General features: G+C 42.7%; 1 protein-coding gene across 1 annotated transcript; it reads left to right on the top strand.

The window, feature by feature from the left end:
• Positions 1 to 1046: 1046 nt before the first annotated feature.
• LOC311126176 (cytosolic 5'-nucleotidase 1A-like) lies at positions 1047 to 2917 on the top strand (the record flags this gene model as incomplete). Its single annotated transcript, XM_084200196.1, has 5 exons — positions 1047 to 1064; positions 1284 to 1413; positions 1691 to 1813; positions 2031 to 2218; positions 2549 to 2917. The coding sequence occupies 5 exons, from the start codon at positions 1047 to 1049 to the stop codon at positions 2915 to 2917; spliced, it is 828 nt and encodes a 275-aa protein (XP_084056322.1).
• Between the last annotated feature and the right edge of the window lie 11913 nt (positions 2918 to 14830).

Genomic DNA, 14830 nt, shown 5'->3' with positions numbered 1-14830 from the left:
GCTTTACTCAGTTATTGCCGTTCTCACAATATTCTGCACCATGTTTTCATAACAGTTTCTCCCCTCCCTAAATTGGGAGGCCTCTTTATCTTAGTTTCTCAGTTGTCTTTGTTGTCTGGCCTAACTCTTACTCACATTGCTAAATAGTGGCTCAATGCCATAGCCTTTACTGGTCCTACACTCACACATTTCTAACACATTATACACAGTTTCAGGGTGTAATAATTAGTCATTAATAATTAATCTATCAATCGGAGGGTGAGGGCTAGGGCCATCCCCCCTCAGAAATGTCCGGGAACTTGCAAGTGCCTTGTGGAAGAGTGGGGTAACATCTCACAGCAAGAACTGGCAAATCTGGTGCAGTCCATGAGGAGGAGATGCACCGCAGTACTTAATGCAGCTGGTGGCCACACCAGATACTGACTGTTACTTTTGATTTTGACCCCCCTTTTTTTCAGGGACACATTCCATATCTGCTAGTCACATGTCTGTGGAACTTGTTCAGTTTGTCTCAGTTGTTGACTCTTGTTATGTTCATGCAAATATTTACACATGTTAAGTTTGCTGAAAATAAACGCAGTTGACAGTGAGAGGACGTTTTCTTTATATGTATATTCCGTCTATCTAATAACTCTATATTAAATTCCTTTATTTTTATTTAGGGGATTTGTGTGTTTTTTTTGTATTGTTCGCTATTATTAATATCACTACTGCACTGTTGGCGCTAGAAACATCATTTCGCTACACCCACGATAACATCTGCAAAATGTCTATGCGGCCAATAACATTTGAAGGTATGTGTTGATTCAGGAGAACATATATATGACGGGCACTAATTAGCAATATAGGCTAAGTTGCTAGCTTGGCTTTTATAACGTGGAATGTTTAAGCAGACAGAACAGAACAAAAGCAGCACAGAGTGACACCAGCGAAGATGCTGAGACAAACAAAATGGTTAGAGAAGAGGCACAGTTATAGTGGTGAGTTGTCTCCAGTGGTGTTTTTACATATTTGTTTTAAACATGAGCTGGTTAAAAAAGAGGACCATGTCTCGCCAATCACTGGTACAGAAAATGGTTGAGAAATGCTGTACTTTACTGCCAATGTTATGTCAGCACTACTGCCTGTGTGTAGGGTCAGGGTGAAGGGTGCATCAATGGTTGGTGGTATCATGATGGTGGGAGGGATGGTGGTGTACGCAGCGATGTGGATAATGCCAGGGCTGAATTCTTGTCCCAGTCCGCCCCTGTGCATTTATCAGTGCATTTGTGCACACCCTGCAGGCTCTGATGTCTGTGAACGCACGGCTGAGGCACCTCTACCCCGACAGCGAAGAGCTGTTTGACATCGTCCTGATGACTATTAACCACGCCCAGGTCGGAGTGCGCCTCATCAACAGCATCAACCACTACGGTTCGTGGTCGACACGCTCAGCCATGCCTACTACAGTGCTATAAGCAGAGAAATACAATGACCAGTAATTGGAGTAATTATATTTCTATGGTTATAAGACGCGCTTATTGTGAGCTGCATTTCATTGAATGATGGGTAATTTTGACCAAATATGTTTTTAGTGGTTGTATGCATGTTTTGCATGGATGTTAGTGGCAATCTTTGGCTACCAGCCTGATGATACCATCACATTTGTATGGGGTTCTGATACGTTTTTGTTTTTCACTCTACCTGACAGATTTAACCATTGAGAGGTTCTGTATGACGGGAGGGCAAAGCCCCATTGGCTATCTGAAGGCCTATCTGACCAACCTGTACCTCTCCAAGGATGGAGAGAAAGTCATGGAGGCCATTGAGGAGGGTAGTTGAAAATGCTGCTTTCCTTTGTCCTCTAGGGATTAAACTGGTTTAGGTTAGCATGGATGCTAAATTGGTAACAGAGTAAAAAACTGTAGATGTACATTGTGGTAACACTTTTTATAGGTATGATATAGCCTACATATATGATACCGTTGTAATGCATTTTTAAGACTTATGAGCATGTATAAGCCCCTTTTTTATAATGTCTTTATAAATAGGCATTGCAGCAGCGACCATGTTTGCATCTGGAGATGTGGAGAACAAGCTTTCCGACACACAGCTGAAAGTTGCCTTTGACGGGGACGCTGTCCTCTTCTCTGACGAGTCGGAGATCATCGTGAAACAACACGGCCTGGACACGTTCTTTGAGCATGAGAAGGAGTTTGAGAACAAACCTCTTGCACAGGTGTTCATGAGAGTATATGCCTCCTATTTTATGTTAGCTTTTGACATGATTCCAAATGTTCTTTCTTTGGGTAACACTTTATTTGGAGTCTCCCTATAGAGGGTTATAGATGTTCAACTTACTATCAACAAACTTTTTAACTAACACACCCACTTACCCTAATCCTAGACCTTAACAAGTTGTTGCATATCAACCGTGGCTGTTGATAGTTTGAGCATTTAAAGACCATCTATAATAGGGGACTATCCAAATAAACTGGAACCCATTGATGTATTTGCTTTAATAAAAAATGTAATAATACTATGCTAACCCTATGTCTCATTCACTCAGGGTCCCTTAAAGTGTTTCCTGGAGGCGCTGGGGAAGCTCCAGAGGAAGTTCTACGCCAAGAACGAGCGTATGACCTGCCCCATTCGTACCTACCTAGTAACATCCCGCAGCGCAGCCAGCTCAGGGGCCCGCGTCCTCAAGACCCTCAGGAGCTGGGGCCTGGAGATCGACGAGGCCCTGTTCCTAGCCGGGGCCCCTAAAGGGCCCCTCCTGCAGAAGATCCGTCCCCACATCTTCTTTGACGACCAGATGTTCCACATCGAGGGGGCCAAGGAGCTGGGTACTATCGCGGCACACGTGCCTTATGGGATTGGACAGAAGTACCACAAGGAGAAACTTAGTGAGCAGCCTGCCAAAGACACAAAGTAGTGAGCCTCCTAGGGGTGGGAAGGTATCATACATTATGCAAATAGTTAGTTGCGCACAACCCTGTCATCAGCGGTAGGTTTTGTTTTGTGCTGGATTTTGTATTAAAAGTGCCTTTATCAGAATATACTGTAGTAAAAATGTAGTAGTACTCACTTCAGGGATTTTTGCTAGAATAAAACAAGTTTTACAATGTCACCTGATGTTCTCGTTCATAAGGAGAATACTTTAATGCAATATTCATCATATTCCAGTTGTTAATTACAGAATTATCTATCTAGTTTTTGTAAGAATGTATGTGTTCACATTTCACACACACAAGTGTTTTTTATATCTTTAGAGAAGAACATTTGGTCTCATTTGCTGCAGAGACCAACATGTACACTACCTGTGAAAAGTTTTAGAGCACCTACTCATTCAAGGGTTTTTCTTAATTTTTACTATTTTCTACATTGTAGAATAATAGTGAAGACATCAAAATTATGAAATAACACGTATGGAATCATGTAGTAACCAAAAAAGTGTTAAACAAATCAAAATATATTTGAGATTCTTCAAATAGCCACCCTTTGCCTTGATGACTGCTTTGCCCACTCTTGGCATTCTCTCAACCAGCTTCACCTGGAATGCTTTTCCAACAGTCTTGAAGGAGTTCCCACATGCTGAGCACTTGTTGGCTGCTTTTCCTTCACTCTGCCGTCCGACTCATCCCAAACCAGCTCAATTGGGTTGAGGTCGGGGGTTTGTGGAGGCCAGGTAATCTGATGCAGCACTCATCACTCTCCTTCTTGGTAAAAATATCCCTTACACAGCCTGGAGGTGTGTTGGGTCATTGTCCTGTTGAAAAACAAATGATAGTCCCACTAAGCCCAAACCAGATGGGCCATGAAGGCCTGATTCACACAGTCTCCTCTGAACAGTTGATGTTGATGTGTCTGTTACTTGAACTCTGTGAAGCATTTATTTGGGCTGCAATTTCTGAGGCTGGCAACTCTAATGAACTTATCCTCTACAGCAGAGGTAACTCTGGGTCTTCCATTCCTGTGGCAGTCCTCATGAGAGCCAGTTGCATCATAGCACTTGATGGTTTTTGCGACTGCACTTGAAGAAACTTTAAAAGTTCTTGAAATGTTCCATATTGACTGACCTTCATGTCTTAAAGTAATGATGGACTGTCGTTTCTCTTTGCTTATTTGAGCTGTTCTTGCCGTAATATGGACTTGGTCTTTTACCAAATAGGGCTATCTTCTGTATAGATACCTTGTCACAACACAACTGATTGGCTGAAAACTGTTTTCTGCCCCTCCCAAAAGATAACATTTGTGGATAATTGTCCCTCTTTCTGGGACTCACCCACAAACAGGACCAAGCCTGACCTGCTGAGGAGTGACGGACTCCATCCTAGCTGGAGGGGTGCTCTCCTCTTATCTACCAACATAGATAGGGCTCTAACTCCTCTAGCCCCACAGTGAAATAGGGTGCAGGCCAGGCAGCAGGCTGTTAGCCAACCTGCCAGCTTAGTGGAGTCTGCCAATAGCATAGTCAGTGTAGTCAGCTCAGCCATACCCATTGAGACTGTGTCTGTGCCTCGACCTAGGTTGGGCAAAACTAAACATGGCGGTGTTCACCCTAGCAATCTTATTAGGATAAAGACCTCCTCCATTCCTGCCATTATTGAAAGAGATCGTGATACCTCACATCTCAAAATAGGGTTACTTAATGTTAGATCCCTCACTTCAAAGGCAGTCATAGTCAATGAACTAATCACTGATCATAATCTTGATGTGATTGGCCTGACTGAAACATGGCTTAAGCCTGATGAATTTGCTGTGTTAAATGAGGCCTCACCTCCTGGTTACACTAGTGACCATATTCCCCGTGCATCCCGCAAAGGCGGAGGTGTTGCTAACATTTACGATAGCAAATTTCAATTTACAAAAAAAAAAATGGCGTTTTCATCTTTTGAGCTTCTAGTCATGAAATCTATGCAGCCTACTCAATCACTTTTTATAGCTACTGTTTACAGGCCTCCTGGGCCATATACAGCGTTCCTCTCTGAGTTTCCTGAATTCCTATCAGACCTTGTAGTCATAGCAGATCATATTCTAATTTTTGGTGATTTTAATATTCACATGGAGAAGTCCACAGACCCACTCCAAAAGTCTTTCGGAGCCATCATCGACTCAGTGGGTTTTGTCCAACATGTCTCTGGACCTACTCACTGCCACAGTCATACTCTGGACCTAGTTTTGTCCCATGGAATAAATGTTGTAGATCTTAATGTTTTTCCACAAAATCCTGGACTATCGGACCACCATTTTATTACGTTTGCAATCGCAACAAATAATCTGCTCAGACCCCAACCAAGGAGCATCAAAAGTCGTGCTATAAATTCTCAGACAACACAAAAATTCCTTGATGCCCTTCCAGACTCCTTCTGCCTACCCAAGGACGTCAGAGGACAGAAATCAGTTAACCACTTAACTGAGGAACTCAATTTAACCTTGCGCAATACCCTAGATGCAGTTGCACCCCTAAAAACGAAAAACATTTGTCATAAGAAACTAGCTCCCTGGTATACAGAAAATACCCGAGCTTTGAAGCAAGCTTCCAGGAAATTGGAACGGAAATGGCGCCACACCAAACTGGAAGTCTTCCGACTAGCTTGGAAAGACAGTACCGTGCAGTACCGAAGAGCCCTCACTGCTGCTCGATCATCCTACTTTTCCAACTTAATCGAGGAAAATAAGAATAATCCAAAATTTCTTTTTGATACTGTTGCAAAGCTAACTAAAAAGCAGCATTCCCCAAGAGAGGATGGCTTTCACTTCAGCAGTAATAAATTCATGAACTTCTTTGAGGAAAAGATCATGACCATTAGAAAGCAAATTACGGACTCCTCTTTGAATCTGCGTATTCCTCCAGGGCTTAGCTGTCCTGGATCTGCACAGCTCTGCGAGGGCCTGGGATCGGGAGAGACACTTAAGTGTTTTAGTACTATATCTCTTGACACAATGATGAAAATAATCATGGCCTCTAAACCTTCAAGCTGCATACTGGATCCTATTCCTACTAAACTGCTGAAGGAGCTGCTTCCTGTGCTTGGCCCTCCTATGTTGAACATAATAAACAGCTCTCTATCCACCGGATGTGTACCAAACTCACTAAAAGTGGCAGTGATAAAGCCTCTCTTGAAAAAGCCAAACCTTGACCCGGAAAATATAAAAAACTATCGGCCTATATCGAATCTTCCATTCCTCTCAAAAATTTTAGAAAAAGCTGTTGCGCAGCAACTCACTGCCTTTCTGAAGACAAACAATGTGTACGAAATGCTTCAGTCTGGTTTTAGACCCCATCATAGCACTGAGACTGCACTTGTGAAGGTGGTAAATGACCTTTTAATGGCGTCAGACCGAGGCTCTGCATCTGTCCTCGTGCTACTAGACCTTAGTGCTGCCTTTGACACCATCGATCACCACATTCTTTTGGAGAGACTGGAAACCCAAATTGGTCTACACGGACAAGTTCTGGCCTGGTTTAGATCTTACCTGTCGGAAAGATATCAGTTTGTCTCTGTGAATGGTCTGTCCTCCGACAAATCAACTGTACATTTCGGTGTTCCTCAAGGTTCCGTTTTAGGACCACTATTGTTTTCACTATATATTTTACCTCTTGGGGATGTTATTCGAAAACATAATGTTAACTTTCACTGCTATGCGGATGACACACAGCTGTACATTTCAATGAAACATGGTGAAGCCCCAAAATTGCCCTCGCTAGAAGCCTGTGTTTCAGACATAAGGAAGTGGATGGCTGAAAACTTTTTACTTTTAAACTCGGACAAAACAGAGATGCTTGTTCTAGGTCCCAAGAAACAAAGAGATCTTCTGTTAAATCTGACAATTCATCTTGATGGTTGTAAAGTCGTCTCAAATAAAACTGTGAAGGACCTCGGCGTTACTCTTGACCCTGATCTCTCTTTTGACGAACATATCAAGACTGTTTCAAGGACAGCTTTTTTCCATCTACGTAACATTGCAAAAATCAGAAATTTTCTGTCCAAAAATGATGCAGAAAAATTAATCCATGCATTTGTTACTTCTAGGTTAGACTACTGCAATGCTCTATTTTCCGGCTACCCGGATAAAGCACTAAATAAACTTCAGTTAGTGCTAAATACGGCTGCTAGAATCCTGACTAGAACCAAGAAATTTGATCATATTACTCCAGTGCTAGCTTCCCTACACTGGCTTCCTGTTAAGGCAAGGGCTGATTTCAAGGTTTTACTGTTAACCTATAAAGCGTTACATGGGCTTGCTCCTACCTATCTTTCCGAGTTGGTCCTGCCGTACATACCAATACGTACGCTACGGTCACAAGACGCAGGCCTCCTAATTGTCCCTAGAATTTCTAAGCAAACAGCGGGAGGCAGGGCTTTCTCCTATAGATCTCCATTTTTATGGAACAGTCTGCCTACCCATGTGAGAGACGCAGACTCGGTCTCAACCTTTAAGTCTTTACTGAAGACTTATCTCTTCAGTAGGTCATATGATTGAGTGTAGTCTGGCCCAGGAGTGTGAAGGTGAACGGAAAGGCTCTGGAGCAACGAACAGCCCTTGCTGTCTCTGCCGGGCCGGTTCCCCTCTCCACTGGGGTTCTCTGCCTCTAACCCTGTTGCAGGGGCTGAGTCACTGGCTTGCTGGTGCTCTTTCATGCCGTCCCTGGGAGGGGTGCGTCACTTGAGTGGGTTGAGTTACTGACGTGATCTTCCTGTCTGGGTTGGCGCCCCCCCTTGGTTTGTGCTGTGGTGGAGACCTCTGTGGGCTATACTCGGCCTTGTCTCAGGATTGTAAGTTGGTGGTTGAGGATATCCCTCTAGTGGTGCGGGGGCTGTGCTTTGGCAGAGTGGGTGGGGTTATATCCTTCCTGTTTGGCCCTGTCCGGGGGTTTCTTCGGATGGGGCCACAGTGTCTCCGGACCGCTCCTGTCTCAGCCTCCAGTATTTATGCTGCAGTAGTTTATGTGTCGGGGGGCTGGGGTTAGTTGGTTATACCTGGAGTACTTCTCCTGTCTTATCCAGTGTCCTGTGTGAATTTAAGTATGCTCTCTCTAATTCTCTCGTTCTCTCTTTCTCTCTGAGAACCTGAGCCCTAGGACCATACGTCAGGACTACCGGGCATGATGACACCTTGCTGTCCCCAGTCCGCCTGGCCTTGCTGCTATTCCAGTTTCAACTGTTCTGCCTGCGGTTACGAAACCCCTACCTGTCCCAGACCTGCTGTTTTCAACTCTTAATGATCGGCTATGAAAAGCCAACTGAGAGACCTGAGCCCTAGGACCATACGTCGGGACTACCGGCCGTGGTGACTCCTTGCTGTCCCCAGTCCGCCTGGCCTTGCTGCTATTCCAGTTTCAACTGTTCTGCCTGCGGTTATGGAACCCCTACCTGTCCCAGACCTGCTGTTTTCAACTCTTAATGATCGGCTATGAAAAGCCAACTGAGATTTATTCCTGATTATTATTTGACCATGCTTGTCACTTATGAACATTTTTGAACATCTTGGCATGGTTCTGCTATAATCTTCACCCGGCACAGCCAGAAGAGGACTGGCCACCCCTCATAGCCTGGTTCCTCTCTAGGTTTCTTCCTAGGTTTTCGCCTTTCTAGGGAGTTTTTCCTAGCCACCGTGCTTCTACACCTGCATTACTAGCTGTTTGGGGTTTTAGGCTGGGTTTCTGTACAGCACTTCGAGATATTAGCTGATGTAAGAAGGGCTATATAAAATAAAATTGATTGATTGATTGAAACGCATTAAGAAGGAAAGAAATTCCACTAATTAACTTTTAAGAAAGCACACCTGTTAATTGAAATGCTTTCCAGGTGACTACCTCATGAAGCTGGTTGAGAGAATGCCAAGAGTGTGCAAAGCTGTCATCAAGGCAAAGGGTGGCTATTTGAAGAATCTCAAATATAAAATATATTTAGATTTGTTTAACACTTTTTTGGTTACTACATGATGCCATGTGTTATTTCATAGTTTTGATGTCTTCACCATTATTCTACAATGTAGAAAATAGTAAATCCCTTGAATTAGTAGGTGTTCTAAAACTTTTGACCAGTAGTGTATTTTACAGTTAACTGCCAAAATAATGGAAGCAGTTGAGTAAATGAGGGATACAACGTATTTGAAATCAGGCACTGAATGGTTTGATAAGCATGACAACTATGTAAACCATTTGCGATGGCCGTCTCAGTCACCAGATTTCCACCCAATTGGACACTTATGGGAGATTCTGGAGAGGCGCCTGAGACGAGTTTTCCACCACCATCAACAAAACACCAAACGATGGAATTTCTCGTGGAAGAAGGGTGTCGCGTCCCTCCAATAGAGTTCCAGACACGTGTAGAATCCATGCCAAGGTGCATTGAAGCTGTTCTGGCTCGTGGTGGCCCAACGCGCTATTAAGACATTTTATTTAGGTGTTTCCATTATTTTGACCTGTATATTCTCAACACTCCTGCATCTAGACTTCGGCCAATGCATGTCATGGAATTGCGGTTTATCATAGCTTTGAAATCCTTTGCATAGAGGAACGGCAAGGATATGTGCATAGTGAAGGTATGAAAGAGAGCATTTACAAGGTAGAATGCTAATTGATATGAAAGTGATGCGTTTTGGTTTTCATGCTTAGGCTACCATATAAAATAGGCTTTATTACATTTATTTACACTTAATATCTATTCCACTTTTTACTATCCATTCATTGTTCTAATAAAGGGTTCTTCAATTCCGGTCCTGGAGGGCCGAAACACTTCTGTTTTCTATTTCTACCTGGTAGTTAATTGCACTCACCTGGTGTCCCAGGTCTGAATTAGCCCCTGATTAGAAGGAGAGGATGAAAAACAGAGGTGTTTCGGCCCTCCAGGACCGGAATTGAAGAACCCTGTTCTAATATATTCGGTTTTCCTATTCCATAAAACAATTACTTTTTAAACGCAATAAACCTCACCTTGCTCTTAAAGCTATATCAAAATATCAAGCAAGCTAGTTGACCATATCTGCTGTTCCACTTGTAAAATGTTACACGTCAGGCGTTACGCTTACAGTTTAAAGTTGAATATACATAATGCGAAAGGACAGTCTCATGTTGCACATGTAGTGTTTTTCTTTTTAAACTCTAATTTCTATATTTAAGAAGATCAAGAAGATCTGAATATTCAAGAAGTAGAGAATATTCAAGAAGATCTGTCTTTTTGTAAACGTTTAACTGAGAATAAAGGGTTTATCGTGTGCATATAGCAGTACGGTTGCAGGGAGGTTGAAAAAGGTTCGAAACAGAATTGAACGGTTGATTTTGTTTTTATGTATTATCAAATCTCACCAATAGATGGGGCTGCTGGCTACAAAATGGCTGAATTGTTTTGTTCACTGTTTTGTGATGTCTACATTGGCCTTTGCGTTAGCATTTTATGCTCTCAAGTGAACTATAACAATCAAATGTAGAAAACTCATTCAGATCCTGGAGTAAAATCTTCCATAAATCAGCCTTGCTCTTCTGAACCAGAGTTGATCAAAAGCCTCTCTTCCATGCACTTGCAGGTACGCCCCACAGGAGAGCACTGTCATTCACACTATTTAGTGTACATGAGGTATCTTTCTGCCTGTTGGGCAACGGACTGCATCTCCATGAGCTGGGCCCAGTCTGCAGTTGCCATGGATACTCTGGGTGCTGACACTAGGAGGACTGAGTAGCCACTGCTTGTTTAAGACACTATTCATAACAAAGGATTAGAGGCACAAAGTAGCCCCGCTGCGTTATATGAGATACACCTCATCCTCATCACACAGGCACTATAATTAGCTATACGTGGGTGTTTGCTTGTGTGAAGGTGGGGATCATGGTGTTAATTCTGTAAATTCTCAAACCATTTTACTTTGTAAAATAGGTAATTCACCTCATCCACTACCAATATGTACTTACCTATGCAACAGATGGTTGATTGTGGTTGTTGCTCTACTACTGTAGATGTCTGGGATTGACCTGTATGTGTTTGTGTTTTCCAGAATGAGTTCAAGGCCAAGAACATCAAGAAGAAGCAGAAGGTGAGCATTATAATGTCTGTGGATGAAAACAGAAGGTAAGGGGCGGTCTCAATGATAGGAGATGGATTGGAGCGTGTGGCTATGTGGGGTTTATTTAGGATCATCTTTGAAGAGGTAGGGTTTGCATGAACATTATCTGTTGGTGATAAGTGTGTGTCAGGATGGGATGGGGTTGTTTTGGTGTCTACAGGGATGTCAACAGCAGCAGCAGCACTTGACTGTATCGTGCTTCCAGGGGGCTAGCATGTGGCACATCTTTAGGCTGTGTTACATAGGACTGACACACACACAGTGATATGGCTGCTTCTTGCCAACAGGAAACTGTGATATGATAATGACATGTATTGAGGTCAGCTGGCCCCGTTCCTTACGAGAAGGAGCAGGATGAATCCCACAGCAGCAACATTATCCAGGTCACCAACCGAAATCTGGGAGGGGCCTAAAATACTGTAATTCAACCAAATGACTATCAACTCACTGTAACTTATTGTAGGTCTATTTATAGAGGAACTTATTTAGTTGTTTAGTGATAACGTTTTTATAAGACATTGGCCTATAAGACAGAGTTGAAAGCAGATGTTCATCAATGACTCTACTATAGACTTCTATTTCCTTACAAAATAGTGTAAAAAATATGGTTCTGTGCATATATAAAAGCTATATGTATTGAGTTTCAGTGGATTTTAGAATGGCTTTACTTTTCAGCAGTGCAAATGTTAGTGTTACATTAGGCCCTGTGGTTTCTTGTGTCATGATTCTATCATTGGACATAATAATCCTCATAGGATTGTAGCCTACATATTACTTATTCAATCTCAATTCAACATGATATGGAATTATATGGAACTATGTATTGATTATGTCACAATCAATAGAAGTCTCTGGTTGCTAAGACGTTGTTAACCTAGATTAACTATTAGTTATGTAGTCATGATTATGACTCAATAATATGTCATAACACTGAGCAATACCGCTGCTTTTCCATCCATAGAAATTGAATCTCATTCTAGTTCTGTGGATCCATCATTCAGTCACAAGACAAAAAGTTGCCTGAAGGCTGTGTATCATTGTATTGTTGACCCAGACGGAGTGCACTTCACAAGGATTGTCTGTATCTGAGAAAGCTAACCATGGATAACTCTCCTGGAGGTAAGCACTGATTGGGCTGATGTAAGGTTGCATAATTCTGGTAACTTTCCCAAAAGTCCCCTATGAACGACTACCAATGGAGCAAGGATTGACTTCATTTGTACAGTCCAATAGTCATGGTGTGCAGAATGTGTCATTGCTGAACCAAGGCTTTGTCCTCTAATCTTCCTTGCATTCTTTCTTTAGTGAACCAGGAGCAGGGAGACATACCAATGATCCCATTGGTCCATGAGCCCATGTCAGGGTAAGGGTTTTCTATGTAACACAATGTAACATCTGCACAGAGGTGCATTCTTAAAGAAATGGGAATTGGGGGACAAAGAATCCTAAAGATGGTCCAATGGGCATGGTGTGAAATCTCTTTATCTCAGTCTGATAAACTTCCTGATGACTGCTATGAATGAGATGCAGTGGGCCCAGAACCAGGTGAACAACTTGCAGCAGTCAATGAACCACATGCAGGGGCAGCTGAATTCCATGCAGGGGAAGTTTATTGAGTTGCAGAGTGCCCTCTCTCAGGTAGTAGATTAGTCTCAGCAAGAGTAGGATGAGTCATGTGTAATCATGATGATTAATGATGATGGCTGGAATGATAATGGTAATTCTAATGTCTTTGTAACTCCTATACTCCACCTGCACTGGATAGCTCCTTGATGACATGCCTGTGGTACCTGAAAGGGAGGGGATCCAACCGACAAACATCATCCCTGTGCAGAGGGAGGGGATCCTCCCGACAGGCATCATCCAGAGGGAGGATCCCAACAAGAACCAATCATTCCAACAAGGCATCATCCCAACACAAACCAATGGAATGGAACAGATGGAATGGCATGGACCACCTTCACCTCCCATCATCCCCATAGTGGGATCCTGGGATGCTGGAGTGAATGCTCCACGTTGTGGACATTTCTATGCCAGGAGAAAAGGTAATAAGAAAAGCCTTATCTTATGAGTGTGTTGTCTAAATGTCTACGTGAAACAGATTTAACTCTAGGAATCCATGTGCCTGTAGTCTGGTTGTGTTTGGGTTGTAACAAAGTATCATTTCAAGACACACTGTCAGCTAGTGATTGTTCTGTACTGTGATGAGCAGAGTGGCTTGACTTCTCCCACTTGTCACAGATATCCGGAGTAGATATGTGGCGGATCCTGCTTTAATGACCATCACCAAGCCGGAACACTCCGAGGCCAACCCTCAGAGCCAGACTGGCAGCTGGCTGGCGGCTGAACCTCAGCCCCCAGCACCCCCAGTACAGAAAACACCAAACAGTGGAGGCTGGCTCAGCTGGTTCTTCTGTGAAAAGAAAGAGGTTCCTCAGATGACAACGATACCAGATGACAAGCCTAGTTCTGTAAGTAACCTGTTATGTATATTCTATATAGAGACACTCTAGTGGATTCATCTATTTCTCAGTGGCTTGATTCACATTGATGGGTTGACACAAGTCCCATGCCCAAGGCTGAGGTATTCACTTTAATTCACGTCAGTAAAGCAGTGGATGACCATTGTATTTCAACTGTAAGAATGTTACTAATACATTTGCAAATTTGTTGATATGTTTTCCAGAATAAGCCTGTTCCACCTCCTCCCCCGATGGGGATGTATCTAGGGAACTCTAGTCTCCCCAAAGGAGTGAATCCTTACTCCATGAAAGCAGGTGAATAGTGCTTTAGACTACATGAGGTTTAACTCCAAGACTATACCAGCCAATGATAGCCCTCTCTGATGATCTCCTGCTAACACCTTTCCTTCTAACAGCAGGTCTAGGGGGCAGGTATCCCAAGCTATTGAACCCTGGTGGGATCACCACAACGCCTCCATACCAGGGACCTGGATCGCTCCCTGCCCAGCACACAACACTCATGGCACCAATGGCTGTGCCATTCGATGTTTAAAGGCAGAAACTTGCCCAAGGCACTCTACCCTATTGAGGTTTGACACTGAACAATCCTTCCGCAATGTATTAATTGAATTAGCTTTACTTTACAGCAACACCTGGCTGAAGTAGCAGTGATGTTTAAGCTATTTATTTTTGTCTCACAGGTCATTTTCCAGGAGGGATCATTTGATATTTCAGCATTTTTAAAAGACAAAAAAAAAGCATAAAAAAGTTATTAAAAGACTGTATGTTCACATAGCTTTGATATGTTTTCTGGCATCCTTTACAAGTCCATCGCTTGTGCATTTCTCTATGTTACATACTATACAGATGGCTGTATTATTTATACATATATTTCCCAAATATATAAAAAAAGATATTTCATTTATCTATTTCATAAACATAATATCAAATGCAATTATAGTGCATATATTTAAATATATTACTTTACTGCAGGCCTGGCGTTGTGGGCGGGCCTTAGGGAGCCATGCTCGCCCTACCATACATTTACATTTACATTTTAGTCATTTAGCAGACGCTCTTATCCAGAGCGACTTACAGTTAGCGCATACATTATTTTATCGAACACACAACCCTGGCGTTGCAAACGCCATGCTCTACCAACTGAGCTACATCCCCTGCCGGCTCCACCTCCTTGCCTGTGTAAATAAAATACATGGTTGAATGAAATTTTGCATGACTAATGTTTTTGTTGTTGTTGCTATAACATGCTATGATATGATATGATATTTGGCCCATTTAAAGTTTCAATTACCTCTATT

Source organism: Coregonus lavaretus, assembly GCF_964263955.1.
Source record: "Coregonus lavaretus genome assembly, contig: HAP1_SCAFFOLD_1175, whole genome shotgun sequence".
Classification (NCBI taxonomy): Eukaryota; Metazoa; Chordata; class Actinopteri; order Salmoniformes; family Salmonidae; genus Coregonus; species Coregonus lavaretus.
This window is presented reverse-complemented; position numbering and strand designations above follow the sequence as displayed.